General features: G+C 43.4%; 1 protein-coding gene across 2 annotated transcripts; it reads left to right on the top strand.

The window, feature by feature from the left end:
• Positions 1–1332: 1332 nt before the first annotated feature.
• Positions 1333–20731, top strand: LOC146664613 (GTPase HRas). 2 transcript variants are annotated; one of them, XM_085411805.1, is made up of 6 exons: positions 1333–1601; positions 13547–13700; positions 14481–14659; positions 16015–16174; positions 16823–16947; positions 17923–20731. In XM_085411805.1, exons 2-5 carry the CDS (start codon positions 13590–13592, stop codon positions 16940–16942), a joined length of 570 nt encoding a protein of 189 aa, XP_085267931.1. In that variant the 5' UTR covers positions 1333–1601; positions 13547–13589; the 3' UTR covers positions 16943–16947; positions 17923–20731. The 2 variants fall into 2 exon arrangements, with proteins under 2 accessions (XP_085267931.1, XP_085267930.1); XM_085411804.1 differs by having other exon boundaries at positions 1334–1601; positions 13544–13700.
• The last annotated feature ends 945 nt before the right edge of the window (positions 20732–21676 follow it).

Raw genomic sequence — 21676 nt, 5'->3', positions numbered from 1 at the left:
TACATCTCTTAGGTCCTGGTCTTTCTTTCTGTTGATTAGCTGTAAATCGTTTTATGCCTGTCACATTTTTTATTGTCCTCCACTGCCCCAGATTGCCCAGATTTTTTTAGGGGCACACTGCACAGTATTAACGATTTTCCAAGTTTTCAGCAAACAGTTCTTTGGGAAACATCAAACACTGCGTTAAACATGTGTTATCTTTGACATTTGTCATACATACAACTAAAGAAAATGATGCTAGTAACAAAGAGACTAAAAATACCAATTTAAATTATGTTTAGACACAACGCTGATTCATGCCTCGAGTGAGGTACATTTCTTATACTTGAATGATTCATACAGTCAGTGTTAGTGAGTGGTTGAACAAAAAAAATATTCCTCAAAAGAATTTGGGTTATGTCTACAACAAGTCCTCAGCCTTGGTCAAGCACATGGACTGAGCTACAAAATGAGTACAAAAAAATCAGTCAGTGTCCAAAGAAAATTGTTGAAACCGTCAGAAAGACTAGAGAACTAAAAACATTAAGAAAGTCTGGATCAGGAGGGGAAAAAAATTACAGAAAGGATCAGAGCACAAGCATAAAACCACAATGAGTGGCCAACTGTTGCACTTGCATGGAATAAAAAAAAAAATCCCAGCACCTGGAACAGAAAAATATGAAGAAAAAAAACATACAGTTAAAAAAAAAATCAACAATCCTGAATAAGTAATCTGTGAAATTGAATATGAAAAGGTTAGAAACATTACTACTTGGAGTGGACCAATAACGGTATTTTGTTTCAAAATTACATCCTACTGAGTTGTAACTACTGAAACAAAAAGTGTTACAATCACGCCTGCTCTCCCCTACCACATAATTTCGACATTACCTTTATAACTATCACCGGTTCCCAACCTTGAGTCATCACATAGAAAAACAATCATAATGTCTGGGAAGTTTTGGTGATTTAGTTTATTCGTTTTTAAACTTTGGATATTCTCAACCAAAACACTGCTAGTCATCTGTTTGGGTGGCACTTACTTTTCAGAGTGGCGAAGGGTTATGCTGGGTAGAGATGGATAATAGTAATTTTTTTTTTTTTTTTTAAAAAGACAGCGTTCCTGTTTGTCAAACGAATTAACTTGGCATTCATGACTTTCAGGTTTTTGCATGAATTCAGATTTACGTGCCTCTTTAAATACTCGGATTTAGCGCTTAAATGTGTAGATCCAGTGGCCTTCACAGTGGAGTTGCCAAAAATCCGACAGCACAAGAACGCCACGGTAACATGCTTGGTAACCGGGGCGGATCTATGTTTGATAGAGCTGGGCGTGGGCACTACTCTCCTCATCCCCTCCGCTCTCTCTGGGAAGCACATTGTTCAACGCGGGCACATTATAGGACCCAGGACCAATGAATGCCTTGGTGCAGTTTAGCTACTTAAAATTACACCGTTTCTTACAGTGAATAGGACGCAAATACCTGAAGAAACGGGGAAAGAGACTCGGAATATTTTGTGGCTTTTTTCCGATTTCAGCGGAGAAGCAAAACAATTGAAAGATTTTCTTCTTCCTCTCCGGTAGAAACGCCGCTCCTGTCGCCAATAGACCTCTGCCTGTTGTAAGTATACTGTACACATCCTTGCTTACGAAAAATGTCGGTTTTTTTCCCCTCACCGAGAAATATGTCCTCTCTTAAGTGCTTTCAGTTATTTGGGCACCGCTGGAGATTGCGGTCCTTACAGAAAAACAGGTTAGCTAGCTATCATAACATTTTTTAATTCACGCCCGGCGAGCTTGAACATTATCCTGCTTAGAACTCAGCCTTCTTTCTACCCTGCCTACATAGAATGATTTTTCCTCCCAGCCCCTGACTGTTTTAAGCCAATTATATATTTTTTGGTAAGCGGTCTTCCTTGAGTTTGGGTGTTAAAACTTGGTTATAAAGGGATAACATGACCATCCAGGATTTCCCCCCGCTTTACCTCACTTTGAAAGAGAAACCGAAGACATTTGCAAGTGCCATTGCAATAGATGCTAATGTACCTCTGTCTTTTGTATTGTATAAGGAAAAGACTGGAGCAGGCTGTGAGGTTGCTGGTCTCGATAGTGGCGTCAGAGACAACTAGGGTGACGCCCCGTCACAGTGAATAAAAGCTATCACTGCGGAAGTGAGATTCCATTACAAGGCATTCACAAAGATGATCATTTCAAGTCTCGTATCTGATAAAAAAAAAATGGCTAGTAAGGTGAAAGGGATTTACAAAGACAGCACCAAACACTCAGCGAATGGCCATAGAAGCTCCTGGACAGTAAACAATTAAATGCACTCAGCATTCAAAGTAGTATCAAACATTTGAATGAGTGCCCTCTTAGGCAATACAACAGAAAGTGTTTCACTCGTGTGTTTTTCTTGGGGCTTTCCGGTACACGGTTTCTTTTTTTAATCCGCCACATCGTCACGTTCGCTGACCACAGCATCTTCTGTGAAAGTCATAATCATGCAAGTGAATGTGCATCAGTCTATATGACTACGAGAAGGAGGCTTTGCAGTGATTCTGTGTGAGTAAATATTGGTGTTGGTGTCTGTAGCGTTTTGGCAAGTCAGCTGGAAAACAGTTGGAGGTGGTCCAGTGATTGAGGTGTGAGGTCAATGTGTCTTCGTTTTTTCCTTTGAAGGTTTTTATGCAGCCAAGCAGTAAGTGTGACTCTAAAAACCAAAATTTTACGAATAACACCGTTCCCTGCTGGGTTTTAGTATTGATGTGTGTGTGTGTGTGTGTGTGTGGGGGGGGGGGGGGGGGGGGGGGGGGGGGTTGAATGGACATTAGGTGTTTTTATGTGACCCAGAAGATGCTTTCTTTGCTTTCACATTGTTTCATGAACTAAAACAACTCATTGAGATTTACCCAGAGCCCACATTTAGAGTTTTGGGGGTGTTAGGTGTCTAATGATAACCCTTGCAGCTCCTCCAACCGGCAGGCTTTTGTGTGGAGGTCAGCTGCTCTTTTTATCTCTGCTGCTGCCTCCACTGTGTCACCCTGTCCTACAAACTAAAAGGATGACCCAGTAGGGAAAAGGTCACTAGAGGCTAGTGGCTTTCAGAACAGCTAAAAGGCCTCTTTAGATAGTGAAACATTTAGAAATTTGGAAAGAAATGGTTTATTAAAAGAACCAAATTCAGCTTTGTGTTAAATTCTAGAGAAAAGAGTAAATTTTTTTAACTATGTTGTAGTCAGTTTGACCCTCCTACCAACTTCATAAAATCTGAACCAATGTCTTCACGTAATTGTGTTTCACTGGCCTGAGAGAAGAATAGCGCTTCATTCCTAAGCTGGTGGAAAATACTTAGTGTTTTGGATGCTGTTTAGAAGAATGATGTCACTGGAAAGCAGAGGGAGGGTGGGGTGGTTATCGAGACTTTAGGATGGGTCTCGGAGTCTCCGTATTTGACCGTGACACCTCCCTTGAGAGGGTCTCCTTACCATCATAGCTCCATTAAAAATCTATTATCTCTGCAGTGGGCTTGTGGCTCTGCCAGTATGGAGCCTTTAACCAATTAAGCACTTAAATGGAGACCAGAGTGCATGTTGAGGAAGACGGTCATCCATGTACCTAGCTCCTTGTGTCACGTGTGTTGAGAAGATGAAAAAGATGCAATGAAGTTTGGCTTGGAGGATTTTCATTATGTTTAATATTTTTCACTTTCTTGCTAGACTCTTCTCTTCTGTGTTTGTTATGCCCTTGGTGTATATATAGAGAGCAGTCTTCTCCCTTGCCAATGAACTCTCCTGCTACCATCTGAATTGCTGCTCTTTGCTTGCACCCTCCGTAAGCTGTCATGTAAGATTATCCTTTTGGTCCAGGCGAGGCTCTAGGGTTTCAAAATGGACTGTTAATTTCAGACCGGCGGTGGTGCACTATAAATAACCCTAAACTCAAACATGCTAAATAGTGGCCCTTGATCATATTAGAGAGCTGCTCTACAAAGGTTTTGGGAACTTTGGAATGAGATAGGTGCGGCCTGTGTGACAGCTGTGGCAGATTCATTACTGTTTTTTGTTGAATGACTAACAAAAGTCACCCTGCTGTAGGATAATTACTTTGGTCACATGTACACCGTGTGTAAAAAGGATACAGACAATTGCCACATCATGAATGCAAGTTTTCACATGTGTGCAAATAAAGGTAGCAGAGTTTAACCATACGCTGAGAGCAACTCCACTCGGGATTGCAGAGGAGAAGATGGGGATATATTGTGTTTGATACAGCTATACCCAACATACCCATCTGTGTGTAGAGGAGAGCTCAGACAAAACACTCTTTTGCTTAGTCCCTGAGTGTGGATGAAATTGATGCAAGTACTAATGATTTTGACCTCCAGAGGCTGTGTCCTCGTCTTTCCTCTCTATCTACACAAAGACCCGCTCAGTATGAGCCCCTCCTGACAACAAGTGGCTGTAGAAACGCAGCACTGTCTGTGTCAGTGACTGATTTTGCTATTCATCTCCATATGTATATGAGGATTATTAATCAGCAGCTGACATGGCCTAGTTTGAGAGAAGACGGCTGTCTGCTTTCCCTCCTCTGAACTCCCAGTAGCGATGCATGGATGTGTTGAATTTGCATTTTTTAGGCTGTAAATATCACTGGCTTGGCAGGTGTACACTAGAGATCTGGTTATGTAGAAAAAATGCTGTAACCACGTGTGTTAAATGTTGAAGAACTGTGTATGATGCTGTATTCGATTATGTAGCTATCTTTTTTTGTTTTTGTTTGGCCTAAATTCGTCATACTAATCAGTTCAGCGCACGAGTTATCACTGCCATATTGATGAATATCGGGTAAAAAGGAGGCATTTCATGCATATTTCTGTGTGAATCTCTCATAGGCTTTGGCAACATTTCATTTTTTCGAAAAAATCTCAACCCAGAATGATTTAGCTTCTTTAGTTTTAGTGCTGTGACCCCATCTAGCTCTTTCAGGCTTGAGTTTCCCTACTGGCTAACTGTCCAGGCCGCTACTGCCACAAATAGAATCCAATTCTGTGAAAAACAGTGCTTTTATTGTTAATTGTTTTTTTTTTTTTTTTTGTTTTTTTTCTTTTTTTAAATGACATCAGAAACAGCAGTATGCGACATTACGTGATGGCAGAGCTTCAGTTCATCCTTTGTCATTTTTTTTTTTTTTTTTTTTTTTTTTTAAATAAATAGGACAGGGGGAATGAATGAGAGAAAGAGGGGGAGAGAAAGAAAGAAAACCAAAGGGGAGAAGAGACGGTGAGAAGGGGGGGGAAGAGAGAGAGAAAAAAAAAAAAAAGAACTCCTGGGTCACCTGTATGGAGAAAAAAAAAAAACAAACAAAAAAAACAAACAGAGGAGACAGCAAACAACAAAGAGCAACATAATAATAGAGAAAACAAAGCACCATCACAATAAACTAGCTAGCCATAGATATCAATATTTACTAAATAATAAACGATATTGTGCAGCACGCAAGATAGACAGCGCACAGTGTGCTTTGAGGTAGCAGCCAAGAAAGCTTTAGTCCGCGTCTGTGAATACCCATTTGTGCATACCTGTGTGGATCAGCATGCTTGCATTCCAAAGGTTTCTCCATGTAATGATCTGCTAGGGAGTGTGGGGGGGCCACAGCCCCGTCCTCCAGGGTGTGAAGCGGGTATGGAGGAGATCAAAACTCCAGATATCCAGAGGCCCCCAGAACACAAGAGACCATGGAAGACCAACAGAGGGGCAGCCGCGCCACTGTTCCAGTAAGAGCTGAGGAGAGTCCCAGATGAGGGCTCGCCCAGCAGCCGCGGAGCAGAAGTCAGGGGGAGTTGCAGTGACGCGCCCGTGAGCTCCGCCGGCCCCCAGCTGCGCCTGAGTGACCGAGCCCCAGGCCGAGAGGCCGGGGGCACCCCACCTCCAAAGGGGGCCCGAGCGAGCCCCAGGCCCCAGGCCCCGACAAGCGGCCGCCAAGGAGTGAGCCGGTGTGTACCCGGACGCCCACCCCCAGACACAAAGAACCACCAACACACCGACACCTGAGGGAGTCCGCCACCGGCAGGGGAAGTGGTGGTGGGTGGAGATAGGCCTCCAAACCTTGGAGGGCCTGAGGTGTTCCCAGAGAGGTGGCGTCTGATACCCAACCTGACATATAGACACAGACATACAGGCACACACAGACTCAAACATCCATTCCCACCCTCATGCTCTCATATGCACTCACTCCACACTCAACCAACGTGGAGACAGACATAAAGAGACGCTGTACACACAATCACACTCCCCAAGCGTACTCTACAAACCGGGTCTAGGTACCCTTGCCCCTGGAGGGGGGAATTGCACCCAGACCCAGGTGGTGTTACCCTTTTCCCTGCGGTGGGGAGAGGCAGACCACCCCGACTCCGCAGCAGCAGGGAGGCCCCACACCCCAGACCGCAGTCGGACGGCCAACTCCTCCTACTAGCCCTCCCGCTCCAGCAGGCCGCAGAGAATGGGGGTGGGAGAAGACTCCAAACCTCCCTCCACCCGCTCATTGTAGTGTTGATGCATATGTGTTCTAAGGTGCAATTAAAACCCAGGAGGGCATGGAGCTACCTGCCATGGAGCAGCAGGTAAGCGCATAGTCCCTCCTGCTAGCCCTCAATGACTAAGTGTATTTAAAATTGAGAGGTGGGCAACGACGTCAGGGGTGAGGTATACACCCTGATGGTAAATTGGACTCCGTGATTGTGCCCACCCCCAAGATCCTATATGTATGTGTAATGAGAGTGTGAATAATGTGAATGTCTAAGTTGTGGGATAAAATTGAGGCAGAGGCAGCCAGAAGGGGACAGGGGGGGGGGGGGTAGCCTCCTCTGCACCCTGGTGACATACCCCCACTCCAAGGCCCTGCATGTGTGGGTGGTTGTGGAGGAGCGGGAAGAGGGAGGCAGCTGGAGATGTTAATTGTGAGGCAGCAAGTGAAATTAAGATGCACAAGTGCTCACCAGTGAGGCTTGTGGCATCTGATCAATCTCTGATTAACAATAATGTTTAGATATGACAAAACAGAGCGAATACGTGGAACAGCTGACCAACAGTATGGTTGAGTATTCAGTTTTAGTCATCAAGTGTTTCATCCTGTATGATGGCATATTGGTCATCCTGTCTTTTAGTGAACTGGAATAAGTCATATCAAATCTTTGATCTAAATGACTTGTCTATAGTTGAACATTTTATCTTGTGTCCACACTAAACGTGAAATAACTGCCGATGAGTCTATTATTGTTGATCCTTGCCCTGTCTGGAGTTTCAGCAGCCAAAGGTGTTCCAGCGTCTGCCTGCCCCACACAAGTCTCTGTTCGCCACACAGCTGCTGTTTATTTAGTTAGAGGGGGCTCTAAGGAGCTAGACTGGCTCTGCTACTCCACCAGAGTCTGCAGTCCAGCCAGGGCAGGCTGCACTGTGTACCAGGCTGATTTATTTACACTGAGGGAAAAGGAAGCTAAATGTTTAACCACAAGTTTGAGGGGTCAGTATAATTCCCTTCCTGTTGTGTTTCAGAGTTATAGCAGCGAGGGTGTTTTGACAAGGAGGTCGTTGTTGGTAATGGTGATGGTGCTCAGAGCTACCTGTTCCATTAAGGTGAAGCAGTGGCTTACGGGATGCAGGAGTGTGTGCGTTTGTGTGCTTGCGTATCATGGTGATTGAATGAGAGCAGTTAAATGACTGTGTCCTCAACTTAGCAAGTCTGGTTGTCTCTCAATCATTAACATTATTGCAGTCTTGGTTAATCTTAGTTTGTCCTAACAGCACAGGCACATACAGCCTCAGACACAAATAACCCAAACAGGACTTTTTTTTTCTTTCTGAGAATGCAGATTCTATTAATACAACACCACACCCAGAGACAAATATAGAACGTCTGTTATTTTTTTCCTCTCCACAGCTAAATTGACCTTATATGTTTCATTTTCTTTTGAAATTCTGTGTCTTGTCCGGTTATTGAACTGACCACAGGCTGTGTTTATGACAGGCCACCTGTTACTTCTCTCTTTATACTGTTAGAGTTCAAGATTCACCCCAGCTATTGCTTGTACTTTCATTCCTTTGGGAGTCAAAGCACAAGAGACAGGGCGTGAGTGTTTACTGCTCAGGTCAACTGAAGCCCTGATGTTTACACTCTTAAGCGCGCAAGTAGTTTGTGTAGCAGCTATAACAAAGAGTGCATTTTATATGAGGGATGACACACGGCTCCCTGCGGAAGGTAAAAGAGCATATGTGAACTGTGCTGCTCATGAAATCCTGACAGATTGATTATACACTGCAGCAGGTGGTGCAGGTTAATGATTTTCCTCTTCAGGACCATTCAGCAAAGTGAGACACTATTAATGAGCATGTGGAGATGTTTAACCCACATGTGCCCGTCTTTTATGCTAAATGAGACATAGTTTAAACTTTTGAGGAAGAGAGATTTAGGGTTACACTGGGTGTTAAGTAAAGTTAGTGTTAATAGTGAACTGTTTTGTTTAGGAGGACTTATAATATACGAGTTTTCACCTTGAATATTTATCAGAGTCATTTTGCATTAGTCACGGTTCAAAATGAGTCTTATTTGTCTCATGCTGGGGGGCTCACTGTCTGAAACAAGCTGTTTTAGCTGCTCTCCCTTTAAGGTCACCCTCCCTTTTTTTTGAACCAGCCCATATTATATATAGACTGTATATACACTTTAGATTCATTGTATAGTACAATTATGACAACCGAGGCTTTGCTGTTTGAAAGACAGATATTTGACGTAGAGGTGGCGTCTAGAGGTTGTTGGTCTAAATTGTCAAACAGAAAGTGAAACTATGCTTCTGTTAAGACACATGGCTTTCTATCATTTATAACTGTTCTCAGTTACTTTCCTCTTAGGTCTTTAACCAGATATGACATCATTATTATTCCACTCATTATTACTACAATGTCAAACTGTAACCATAGTAGAGTCCTGTAGTTACAATGGGCCTCCAGCACACTTGTTGTTAGTCATAGATTTGTAGCCGATTTAATGTTATAAAACCAGCACAACAAGTTCATATCAGTCAGTAATAAATCTAACTCATCATGTCTTCTACTCAGAAGCTATTTGGTCATTTTTAGGTTGCATATTTGGTGAGTTTGTGGTCAGCTGTCCATACGAGTCTCACTTTGCCACAGAACATAACAGAAAAACCATATGACTAATTTCTCTTTAACACTGGAATTTTACTGGCCAGCAACGCTGTGGTGGGGGAAGATGACCTGTGGGTACGTGTCTTTGCACTGGTTTGTGTCTGTACATGAATATTTGCAGCTTCACCTAGTTTGGTGGTGAAATGAGCAAAATTGTAATATACGCAAGTTTTCCCACATTTTTAAGCATGCAAAAATCTATTACACTGGAAAAACATCTCATTAATATTTGAATAACTTGGTTTTTCTCCCAGTTTTAATCATTTCTCCTAAATTTATGTAGGTTTGAGTGTGCCCGTTTCAGGTAACATAAAATTCAAATTCAAATTTTATTTGTCACACACACACAACCATACACAGTATGACATGGGGGTGAAATGCTTGTAGCTGTACAATGCCCGACCATTAAATGACAGAAGAAAAGTTTTACAATATTTACAATTTACTACAAAAATTTACAAATTAACTTAGGAATTTACAGTAAAGAATGTGCAAATAGCAGAAGAGATTATAAAGATAAGGATTATAAATTATAGGATTATAGGAAATGTGTGGTGGTGCGTGTGGTGACGTGTGTGAGAGTCCAGTCTTATAGTGACGTGTTGGGAGAGTCCAGTCCTACACCTGGTTCAGGCCCCGAATAGCCTGGGGGAAGAAGCTCCTCCTCATTCTCTCTGTTTTGGCCTTAAGGGAGCGAAAGCGCTTCCCAGACCTCAACAGTGAGAAGAGTCCATTGTTGGGATGGGAGAGGTCCATCATAATCTTCCTAGCTTTGGACTTGCACCGCTTGGTGTAGATGGACAGCAGGTCAGGGAGCTCTGATTGAATGATGCGTTCTGCCGAGCGCACCACCCTTTGCAGATCTCGTCTGTCCTGCTTGGTGCTGTTCCCAAACCAGGTGCAGATGTTTGACGTCAGGACGCTCTCGATGGTGCAGGAGTAGAAGTTCTTGAGCACCTTCAGTGGCAGATGGAAGTCTCTAAGTCTTCTGAGGAAGAAGAGACGCTGACGGGCTTTCTTAACCAGGGTGTTGATGTGACAGGACCATGACAGGTCCTGAGTGATGTGGACACCCAGGTATCGGAAACTGTCCACTCTCTCCACTGGCGTGCCACTGATGATGAGGGGTTTGTAATTCCTCGCCTGCTTTGTAGTGAAGTCCACGATCAGCTCCTTAGTCTTGCTGATGTTTAGGAGGAGGTTATTCTCCTGGCACCAGGTCTCCAGGTTCCTAATCTCCTCCAGGTAGGCCGTCTCGATGTTGTCGGAGATCAGGCCCACAACAGCAGTGTCGTCAGCAAACTTGACAATGGAGGTGGTGTCGGATGTGGCTACACAGTCATAAGTGTACAGTGAGTACAGCAGGGGGCTTAAAACACAGCCCTGAGGCACTCCAGTGCTGAGTGAGATGGAGGGGGAGACTTGTTTTCCTACCCTCACTGATTGGGGTCTGTCTGTGAGGAAGTTGAGGATCCACTGACACAGTGATGAGCTGAGTCCTAGATCCGTCAACTTGGTGAAAAGCTTAGAGGGAATTATTGTGTTGAATGCTGAACTGTAGTCCACGAACAGCATCCTAACATAATTCCCTCTGCCAGTGTCCAGGTGACTCAGGGATGTGTGGAGCAGGTGAGATATGGCATCGTCTGTGGAACGATTAGTCCGGTAAGCAAACTGAAGTGAGTCGATGGTGGGAGGAAGTGAAGAAGTGATGTGATCTCTCATCAGTCTTTCAAAACACTTCATCACAATTGAAGTCAGTGCTACTGGACGGTTGTCATTGTGGCAAGCGGGCTGTTGTTTCTTTGGAACAGGGACAATAATGGACCGTTTGAAGCACGTGGGAACCACAGCTTGGGCCAGGGAGAGGTTGAAGATCTCCGTGAACACCGGTGCTAGTTGATCAGCGCAGGCTCTAAGGACCCGGCCAGGGATTGCATCTGGTCCTGCTGCCTTCCTGGTGTTCACCCTCCTGAAGGTGTTCCTCACGGCATGCTCTGTGATGACGAATGCATTTTCTTCACTGGTGCACTCCAAGCGCGCACAGCCGTTTGTTGTTTTAATTGCTGCGGCGTCGAAGCGAGCATAAAACGTGTTCAGCTCATCAGCCAGTGAAGCATCTGCATTCATCATTGAAGAAGCTGGTCGTTTATAGTCCGTTATAGTCCGCAGTCCTTTCCACAGGCTCCTAGAGTCGCACTGTCGTAGCTGTGACTCTAGTTTTTCCCCATAGCTCCGCTTTGCCTTTCGGACCGCGCTGCGCACGTTGTAGGACGCAGCCTTGTATAGGTCCATATTACCGGAGACAAGCCCTTCATTGTAGGCAGCGGTGCGTGATCTCAGAGCGTCGCGGATGTTTTTATCCACCCACGGCTTCTGGTTGGGAAACGTTCGGATGATAGTTCTTTCTGCTGTGTCGTCCGCTAGTTTCCCGATAAATCCCACAACCGCTTCCGTAAACATGTTGATGTCATCAGAGCTGCGCCGAAACATGTCCCAGTCTGCGTCATCCAGTGCGTCCTGCAGCGCGGCCACCGATTGGTCCGTCCAGCGAGCGACCTCCCTCCTGATTGGTGGTTGCTGCTTTAGCCTTTGTTTGTAAGCAGGTATGAGGAAGATGGCGGAATGGTCCGATTTTCCAAATGCCGGCAGGGGCTGAGCCTTGTAACAGTTCTTGAACGGGGTGTAGCAGTGGTCTAATGTCCTCGTGCCCCGGGTGGGGCAGTTGATGTGCTGGTGAAGGTTGTGAAATGTCCGTTTGAGATTCACTCTGTTAAAATCTCCCATAACAATGAGTGCGGCATCTCGGTGAAGTGTTTGTTGATGTGTGAGAGCCTCATGTAGCTCACATAAGGCAGTGTCCGAGTCCGCGTGAGGCGGAATGTAAACAGTGCAGGCAATGACCGCAGTGAATTCCCGAGGGAGATAGAAAGGGCGACACTTAACGATCAAAAGCTCCAGATTGGGCGAGCAAGAGCGTGTGAGTGGGGAGATGTTTGTGCTGTCGCACCATCTGTTGTTCACCATCAAACACACTCCACCACCTCTTTTCTTCCCCGACTCCATTGTCCTGTCCATGCGGTAAACCGAAAAGAACCCCGTCGGCTGCACAGCGTGGTCTGGTATCGCTGGGTTCAGCCAAGTCTCGGTGAAGCAGAGGAGGTTGCAGTCCCGAATGTCTCTCTGGAACTTGATTCTGGCTCTGAGGTCATCAAGCTTGTTCTCGATGGATTGAACATTGGCTAGCAGGATACTGGGCATGGGTGCGCGGTGTGCGCGAGCCCGTAGCCTGTTCCTGATGCCGGCTCTTTTACCTCGAGGCCGTCGCTTAGGGTCGCGTCCTTTGTTCTCTCTCAGGATCTCCTTTGGCCAGGTTGGGTCCGGAGTTAAACATGGTGAAATGTTCGTGTACTGCAGACCAATAGAAACCAAAGTGTCTCTACTGTAGCGGATTTGTGTGTTTTGCATGATGCCCATGCAAGATTATCGCAGATATAGCAAAAAGTGACGAAAAACTGCAAAAAGTGGAGAAGTTAGGGCAGAGCATCCAGCACGGCAGCCGACCTCACCGGCGCCATTTTGTACCATTTTGTACATTTTGTAAAATTGATATCGCGTATGTTTCCTCGCGAGACTTGCGTATTTCTTTAATAACATGGCTTGATTTATGGTTAACTTGACCACGTTACATCGACTGGACATATTAAGTGGGTGTGGTGGAGCGTAGGGGGCAACTGCAGGCACACCTGGGGGTCATAAAATTGTAACCCTCCTGGATGGATCGCTGTAGAGTGAATCAACAAGAAATCCTTCATAACAACAGTCTCGTAGATAGTGATTTACCTCATCGTTAAAATGAAACAGTGGAAGAGTTTTAAATATATTTTTAGAATTATTTTATTAAAAATGTTCTAGTATTGACTCAATTTGATCTTTATTAATATGTATTTGTTTATTTTTGGATCACTGTCCCTGTATGGTCGAGGGTAGACCTCAGTAATCTAAACCCTGAGTGATATGGATCTATCTGCCAGTGTGATGCCCCTCCTTTTTCTCTCTTACTCCCTCTCATGCACACTTTTTGCTGCTAACACTGAGCGGGAGAGGACTGGAACATTGAGTACCTTCAGCACATTTTTCACATTCCCCTTTGAGGGTCTCAACTACAGCCCCCACTGCATGCACACACTTCAGCATACACAACCACTCGTGTTTCTCACCAGTGGGCATTAATGGTATTGTCATATGTTTTGTCTGTACCACCAATTGAGGACACGTCAATCTTGACACGTGCTTGTCAAAACTGTGTGTCATGTTTATTTTGGTCATTATACTAACCTGCACCTTTTCCTCTCTCCAGCAGCGGTGGTTGTGTGTGAGTGTGTGGTTGAGCTGCAGCTGCGAACATGACGGAGTATAAGCTGGTGGTGGTGGGAGCTGGAGGCGTGGGCAAGAGTGCACTTACCATACAGCTGATCCAGAACCACTTTGTGGATGAATATGACCCCACAATAGAGGTATGACGTGCTTCTACGTGTTCTGTACATTATTCCTGCAGCAGTTATCTTTAGATGAAGTATTTCCCCTTGAACTGTTGTGTGCTTCTGCGACATTCTTTAAAATGGTTCATGTGCAGTCTTTGCGTAATTAGATGTTTTATATAAATGTCCAACCACACAGTCTAAACCAAGTTACTTTAATTAATTAACTTCTGTGGCAATCCTCCAAATGACAAGGCTTGAAAGAAATCCATAATTTCAGAAAAGAGAAAAGCATTTTCTCCACCTTTTACTCAATATTTTCCTGAGGAAAAAGACACTGGAATATATTGCAGAGCAAAGAGGAAGGCCAGTGAGAATGTCTTCTCCTGTCTTTTCTCCCCTTTTTCTCCCTCTCTATCCCTCTCTTTCTCACCACGCCTGCCTCTGGCCAGACAATGTCCTTTTTGTGTATTTGCATTCCTGGCCCCTATGCTCTAACAAACAAAGGGACAGCACTCCCATGTTTTTGTGACTGCATGTTGGAAGGCTAAACATTGGCTCTGATACCCTGCTCCTCTGATCTCTTGATTTTCATTTGACCTGAAAGTGAGGAGGGAATTTAACAAAGTAACCTAAGTTGATTACAGTCAAGCAACATTCAGTCACTGACATAGTGTCCCTATAGTATACTTCTTTGCCCTGAGTGACCCAGGGTAAGAATCTGCAATGGACCACCGGTTACATTAAGGTGAACTATCAGTTTTGTGTGATGTCTTTAGCACTTCTCTAAAAGTGCAAGTTTGTCTTTTTCTGCAGGACTCATACAGGAAGCAGGTTGTGATCGACGGGGAGACCTGCCTGTTGGACATCCTGGACACTGCAGGTCAAGAGGAGTACAGCGCCATGAGGGATCAGTACATGAGGACGGGGGAGGGCTTCCTGTGTGTCTTCGCCATCAACAATACCAAGTCTTTTGAGGACATTCACCAGTATAGGTGTGTCTAAGAGTAATGCAAAGAAAGAGAACTGGAAAATGTGCACCTCTGTATTTCTTGGCCAGACCGTAGGCCTGTTGGGGTGGAGCTCCGGTGCTAAATCATGTCTGTTAGCTTCTCTGGATGTGCATATGCAGTGTGTGTTAGAGGGACTCCCGTGGGGTCTGCAGGAAAAGGGCTTTATATACGTGTGTGCCAGCTCTCTGCAGTACTTGATGATGTCATGCTGTAGCGTTTAACACGGCTAAAGAAAGCTTAGCTCCCAACTGGAGGCTTACAGCACGATGCCAATGAAATCGATCCTGACTCAATTAGAGAAGCAGGGAGAGGTAGCGCTCCCAAGGACAGGGAAGGAGAAAGGGAGGGTGGGGGTGATAGTTTCAGCTGGAAGTGACAGTGTTTTCTCTCTTTGCCACATTTTTTCTTTCTCATCACATTAGGCATCCACTTGCTGGTCTTGCATGAGGCTACACTTTAAGTCACAGGTTTCCAGAGTGTGTAAATGTACATTTGTTTGGCCTGTTGCCATTGCAACTCAGCTGTTTTGGACCCTGCTTTAGCATAACTGCTCTTAAACCATACAGGTATGCAGTGCACTTTGGCTCAGTGCCCAGTTAAATGTTTTGAGTTATCTAGACATCTGCTGCCTGTATTTACAGGCAACAATTGTTTGTGACAAGAAATAAAACCCACAAAAACTTTCCCCCCCACTATCAGTGCTGACTAGCGCTACATGGCAGAGCAGTGTTCATCCATGTACAAAAACACCAAATAAAGACCAATCCACAACTCTTTAAAGCTAAACTTTAAGCACTCGCCTTAATACCAGGTATACAAGTATCTGTGGTTTGATAGGGTAACTTGTTTGCTTTGACATCAAAACTCAGAGCAAGTGTTGTCATAATTACCATTGGCAGTATTGACTGCAGATGGGTTTGGCTGACTGTACTGCAGGCTATACTGGGGCTGATTGAGAAGAAAGGCTGGGCTGATGGAGTGATCTGACCCTCTCCTCTCACTCAGTCCCCCCTGGCTGCATGGCATTTGGCACTTGCTGCTGTAGTGATGAGGTAATGCTGTTTGCCGCCTGCCTGTTGTCCACCCACCCACCCACCCTCCCTCCTTCAGCAGTGCAGCACAGCCCAGCACCGGTAGGCACTAGCTCTTCCTCTGGGTCCTAAAGTTCCCCGGGTGGTTGGTTCTCCAGGGGTGGAGCTGTTGATGATGCTGGGAGGATCTCAGCCAACAGACATGTAACTGTGGCTAAATAAAGTGCTTGGATGTATCAAGGAACAAAAATAATAATAAGGAAATGAAATAAACAAAATTTTCAATTTTCTTGTTTTGCAACGCAGAGAACAGATTAAGCGTGTTAAGGATTCCGATGATGTTCCCATGGTCCTTGTGGGAAACAAATGTGACCTCCCTGCGCGCACGGTGGACACGAGGCAAGCCCATGAGCTCGCTCGCTCCTATGGCATCCCCTACATTGAGACCTCTGCCAAAACACGGCAGGTAAGCAGTTTACATAAAGTAAGGAGCAACATAAAGTTTTTCCGCAGAGGAATACTTTTCTCGTGTCCTGCCTCTTTTATTGGTGTTTGAATCTTTAAAATTCCTCATATGCTAATTTTGCTGCATCATTATGTTATCTGCAGGTTATGTCAGTGTTCTTATTTAGGCTGTGTAATTTCACATTTTGCAAAAATATTCATGCTCATCTTACAGCAGACCATGCGCTATGATGTGATTTGTGTTGCTGGGAACATTTTATTATGCTGCAGGCAGTGACTCATAGCCAGGTTACCTTGGCTTGAGAACAGAGCTACAGTATTTGAAAGGGCTCATAAGGACCAGTTGCCTCACAGCTCCCACTGTCTGTGACTCACTGTGACACATTATGTAGGTACATACATACTCGCATTCATCGCTACACCTGCAGAATATCTGTCACTCAAAAGGAAATGCAAGAAGTAAAGAAATGCAGTCTTTTTAGTCATCATGATTTCTTGACAACGTATTTAATAATGTTGCCAATTGGTGAGCACACCTAAAAGCTTTGCTGTCAATCAGAAGACGTGCATTTAATATGGGAGCCTTGAAAGGGAGTGTTTTAAGTGCCTGGATTTTTCTGTATGTCTGTGTGTTTGCGTGTGTTTACAGGGAGTAGAGGACGCCTTCTACACACTGGTTAGAGAGATCAGGCAGCATAAGTTGAGGAAGTTGAACCCACCCGATGAGAGTGGTCAAGACTGTATGAGCTGTCGCTGTGTGGTGTCGTGATGCAGGTGAGAAATTATATACACAGTAATGGTCACCAAATCAGTTTGCAAAGCTAAGTTGTGAATGCATGGAATGATGGAATTCACTGGCTTTGGGGAAGGTTTACCTTTAAAGGGACATATCATTACAAGTTAATACAAAGTTGTTCACCTTTATCCTGTTAGGGTGGGAGCTGGCCTCTTCCAAGCCCCCAACCATAGAGTACAAGCAGCCACTGATTGATGAGTATGAAAATGATGTTATATGCTATTGTAACTGAACATGTAAGGGAGATTTTGGACTGATATGTTAGGTAGCACCAGAGTCACACATAAATTTTGGAAATATTTTCTCAGAGCTCCAGAGCCTGAGCGATCAAAGCACATGGTAGCCCAAAGCTCTATTGCAGGGGTATCAAAAATACAGCCCAGGGGCCAGAACTCACCCACCAAAGACTCCGATCTGGCCCACAGGACAGCTTTGGAAAGGCCATATATTTTGAAGTTTTACCATTTTTCCTTCCGATAAAAAACTTCATATTACACTAAAGTAATTAACAAATAGGTGAGCATTTAAATAAGAAAATGTCTATGATTTTTCACCATCTACAATATAAAATTCCATTGTAGATAGTCCTTTTACAATAAAAAAGGCAATGAGCTACTTTTTCTGTAATTTGATACATTTATTACTTATAATTTAGTCCCAAAGAGTCATGCTGACAGATTTCTTCCATTTACTATAGAATTATTTCTTTATCATGCAGAGAAACTGAGACATAGTACTTGCAATGGCAGAAAGGGGTGCTTCACTGGTCTGGCCCACTTAAGGTCAAACATGGAAAATGAGCTTGATATCTCTGTTCTGTTGGTTTCACCATTCATTTGTTGACCACCTGTAACTCTGTGTAGATGATGCTCATTGTAAAAAAAAAAAAGCACTTTTGAAACAATCTGAGTTTTAAAACTTTAATTATATCTTGTGTCACTTTCTTTGCCCAGCTCACTGCTACATGTTGAGAAACGCTACGGCACAAAGTGGCAGCATGGACTTAAGGACTGGAAGATGAAACAACCCAACGATGAAAACAAAAACTTTTCCAACAAAAGGATGATTGAAACAAAAGCCCTGACAGAAACCATCAGGGCTGACTGAACTATAGACTTGTATGGAAAGGGGAATATTGGACTATTGCCTAAGTGGCTAGCGGAACTAGACTGGTCCAGCCCCATCTTTTTTGTTGGTCCACATCGACCTGTGAGCAACACCACTAATGACTCTTTGTCAGCTGCAATGTGGCATCGCTGGGTAGCTCCACAACTTTCCTGCTAACTTATTGTTTTCAGTCTCAACACTGGTAATTGGGGGGGCGGGTATCTCACCTCCGCCCTCCTTAAAAGCCTGATTCCACTCCCCATCCCCCACCTAGCTGCTGGAAGGAATGAGTGACTTCAGTGGAAAGAACTGGAATTGACTTTTAGTTAACCCAACACCTCTCATGCTAACCCATCCCATTCCCGCTTCACCCTACCTGCCTTTGGTTTCTTTTGAATGGCAATGAAATCCCTGCGCTCTAACTGGATACAGGGGGTGGATGCTGACATGGGAAAGACTGTATTTTTTGTTGTTTATCAATTAGCCTACCTGTAAAATAACAAAAAAAAAAACAACTTTGATTTTTGTATTTGATATGAAACATTTATTTTTGATTGGCAGTTTTGAAAGTGCTTATTTCAGCTGGCACCTGGTTTGACATTTTTTTGACCTGCCTGAGGTAGTTGAAGATCCTTTTGGACTAGATCTCTTGAATGGAGAATTTCTAGATAGATGGCTTACCGCTGCCTTCTCTCTTTACAGATGTTTCATTGCGAGTCGTCTTGTGGAATAATAATAGTAATGGTTAGTGTACGTAGATTCTGGTGCAATAGAATAATTTACTTTCCAAATTACAAAGTATTGGGAATATACCCTCTGTCATGACTACTTATTTTTCTGCTTTACTTTTTGTTTAAGAAGGAGAGGTACCGTGCATGAAAATGTAGTTGTTGTTATCTTTGCAGTTGCAAAAGCACGATAGGTTGCCTGTAGAATGGGATAAATACCTTAAAGTTGGCAGCGAGTCGATTAAAAAAAAACAAAACAGCAATGCAAAAAGTCTCTGCATTTCATTTTAGTAGCTGTATGGTGTACAACAGCTATTTTTAGATTGCAAGAATCACTCCTTGTGGACGAAAAGGCTCAGGAATTGGTGTCCCGGAGGATATCTATCAGTCCAGGAAACCAGGGTTAATAGATGTCATAAGTTAGTTTTTGCAAAGTGTAATGCACAAGTCCTGCCTCAGAGTAAAACTTCAGTTTTTCCACACACCAGACTATCCTCACACTGCTCTGCTTTATCTGCCACTTTCAGCTTTTCAAAGGAACAATATCAAGTCAGGTGCTAGTCATGTCAGAACCATATTTACTGTATATGTGGGACTATTGTGTGTAACAGGTGTAAGGAGCGGGATATGGGAGTGCATTGTTTTGTGTTTCTTATTACAGACAGGCTTGTGCGCTCCGTAACCGGATTAATTTGCTGCCTGAATAAAAAGACTGATGTGTGTTTACTTTGCCTTATCTGTTAGCTAGGTCGTACCTCATGTGTGCAGCGAGATGGTCATCTGTTCAGTTTGCTGAATTGTTTGTTTGTTTGTTTTAACTATGTGTGCAAAAAAAAAAAAGACACGAGTGTGTTGACTTTCGACATGCGCTGTACAGAATTTGAAAGACAGGTCCCTAAAAACACTACACAGACGGGCTTTTCTGTAGTAATGAACTTTAGAGAGAACCCAGCATAAGCCAATTTGTCATAATCAAATATTCATGACATTTCAGTTCTATCACATTGGAACATGTGATAGTGATTTGACTAAATTGTTGCATTTAGCACAGATTATATCTAGATTATAGTAGTTCACTGAATTGGGCATGTGTCGAAATGTGCCGAGTCCTAAACACTACAAGCCTGTTGCTTCAAATCCAAAGCTCTGATGTAACAGATGACAAACTTTATCTGGCCATTGTCCTTCTTTTAAAGGAAACAGTGTTTTTATTTTTTGACCTAATTGATATTGTACATGCAAATGAACTCTCTTTCACTCTCACCATTGCTTACAGAAATATGACCAGTCTAATTACTGTCTGGATGATGGTGGTCAGGTTTTGTGTTCTTTTCTCTGCTTGGAGGAAGGATATGAACTGTGAATGTGTTTGACTCTCTTGATACTGTTTGAAAGAAGCCTCGATTTTACAATTTATATTGCTTACATTATTTGAGGGATAATCGTAGGGGCCCTACTTTTGGCTGTGTTGTACCCAGCTTTTATTTTTCATCCACTGTACTCAGACATTTCAATGGAAAAGGAGCGTGGAGTTTGTAGTATGTAATTACAGTCCTTGTGGTATTCTTGTTAATCTTTAAACAGTACATCCGTGATATAATAATACCATAGAATTTCACAAATCTATGCATTCAGATTACCATTGCATTAGAAAAAGCATCATGTTGTCGCAATACTCAGCCAGTGAACCACCAGTATACATGTCTGAAAACCTGGCGAGCATGACAAAGACTTTCAGGACCATTGGGGGTTTTGCACAAGGATTCGGTGGGCTCAAGGGCTTGTTTGTCCCCTTGCAGACTGTGGAATGGGCGCGTGGATGGATTTTGTGAAAAAAATGTCAACTGTTTAGCTATTTAAGATGTATTTACTCTTTGAAAATGTGGCAAATGTATTGCAGGACAGGAATAAAGATGTCAAGATCAAACTGCTTTGGTCCACTCGCCACCAAACTTTTGTTCTTAAGTTTGTGATTTGCTTCCCCCTGCAGGCTACTATGTGTATTCTGCCGTGAAGTTGAAGGACTGGGACAGCTTTGGTTTAATATTGCTTTTGTCTTATAATAAAAGCTGATGACATATATAGATATTCTTGATAAATGTTTTATATTTAACTGCTTATAAGGAAGAGTCCCAGTGTACAACAGCATGAGGCCTATATAATGTGAGAAAATACAGCTCTGATAAGGGGTTCAAAGGGCAATCATAAACCCTGTTTACACATGATTCTACCATAAAACACTGCAGTGACAACAAATTTAATATTACACAACTGAACATTAATGTGTAATGTGTAGTTTTTAAAACCCTTCAGGATGGTTAGATGTTAGAAGAAATTAAAATATTACATTTAAGTTATAGTGATAACAAGCGATAGGGCCCTACATTCATTAATGAAAACTGGGTGGTGACCATGTAGTGAATAAGGGAGCAGGCTTTCAAAAGAAGCCTTGGTTTAAAAAAAAAAAGTTTGATTGATGTGGGATTCACACTTGTTAGTTATTTGGCTTACTTTGCAACTGAATTCAATAAAAGTCAGCAATAGTGGGTCAGGCTTGTGTATTTCAGTCACCTCCAGCATCTGAAAAAGAAGGAAGGACTAAACAAGGAACATTGTATAGTATAAGAAAATCACTGAAGTGTATTACGTATTTCCCAGTTTTACATGAGTAAATGGTATCTATGATATTAAATTAGCTCAACTACAGGGAGTGCAGAATTATTAGGCAAATGAGTATTTTGTCCACATCATCCTCTTCATGCATGTTGTCTTACTCCAAGCTGTATAGGCTCGAAAGCCTACTACCAATTAAGCATATTAGGTGATGTGCAACTCTGTAATGAGAAGGGGTGTGGTCTAATGACATCAACAC

Source organism: Rhamphochromis longiceps, linkage group LG7, assembly GCF_057381845.1.
Source record: "Rhamphochromis longiceps isolate RC_006_pf linkage group LG7, R_longiceps_female_GT1.1, whole genome shotgun sequence".
Lineage (NCBI taxonomy): Eukaryota > Metazoa > Chordata > Actinopteri > Cichliformes > Cichlidae > Rhamphochromis > Rhamphochromis longiceps.
Note: the sequence above shows the minus strand (reverse complement) of the source record. Positions and strands in the feature narration are given on the sequence as shown.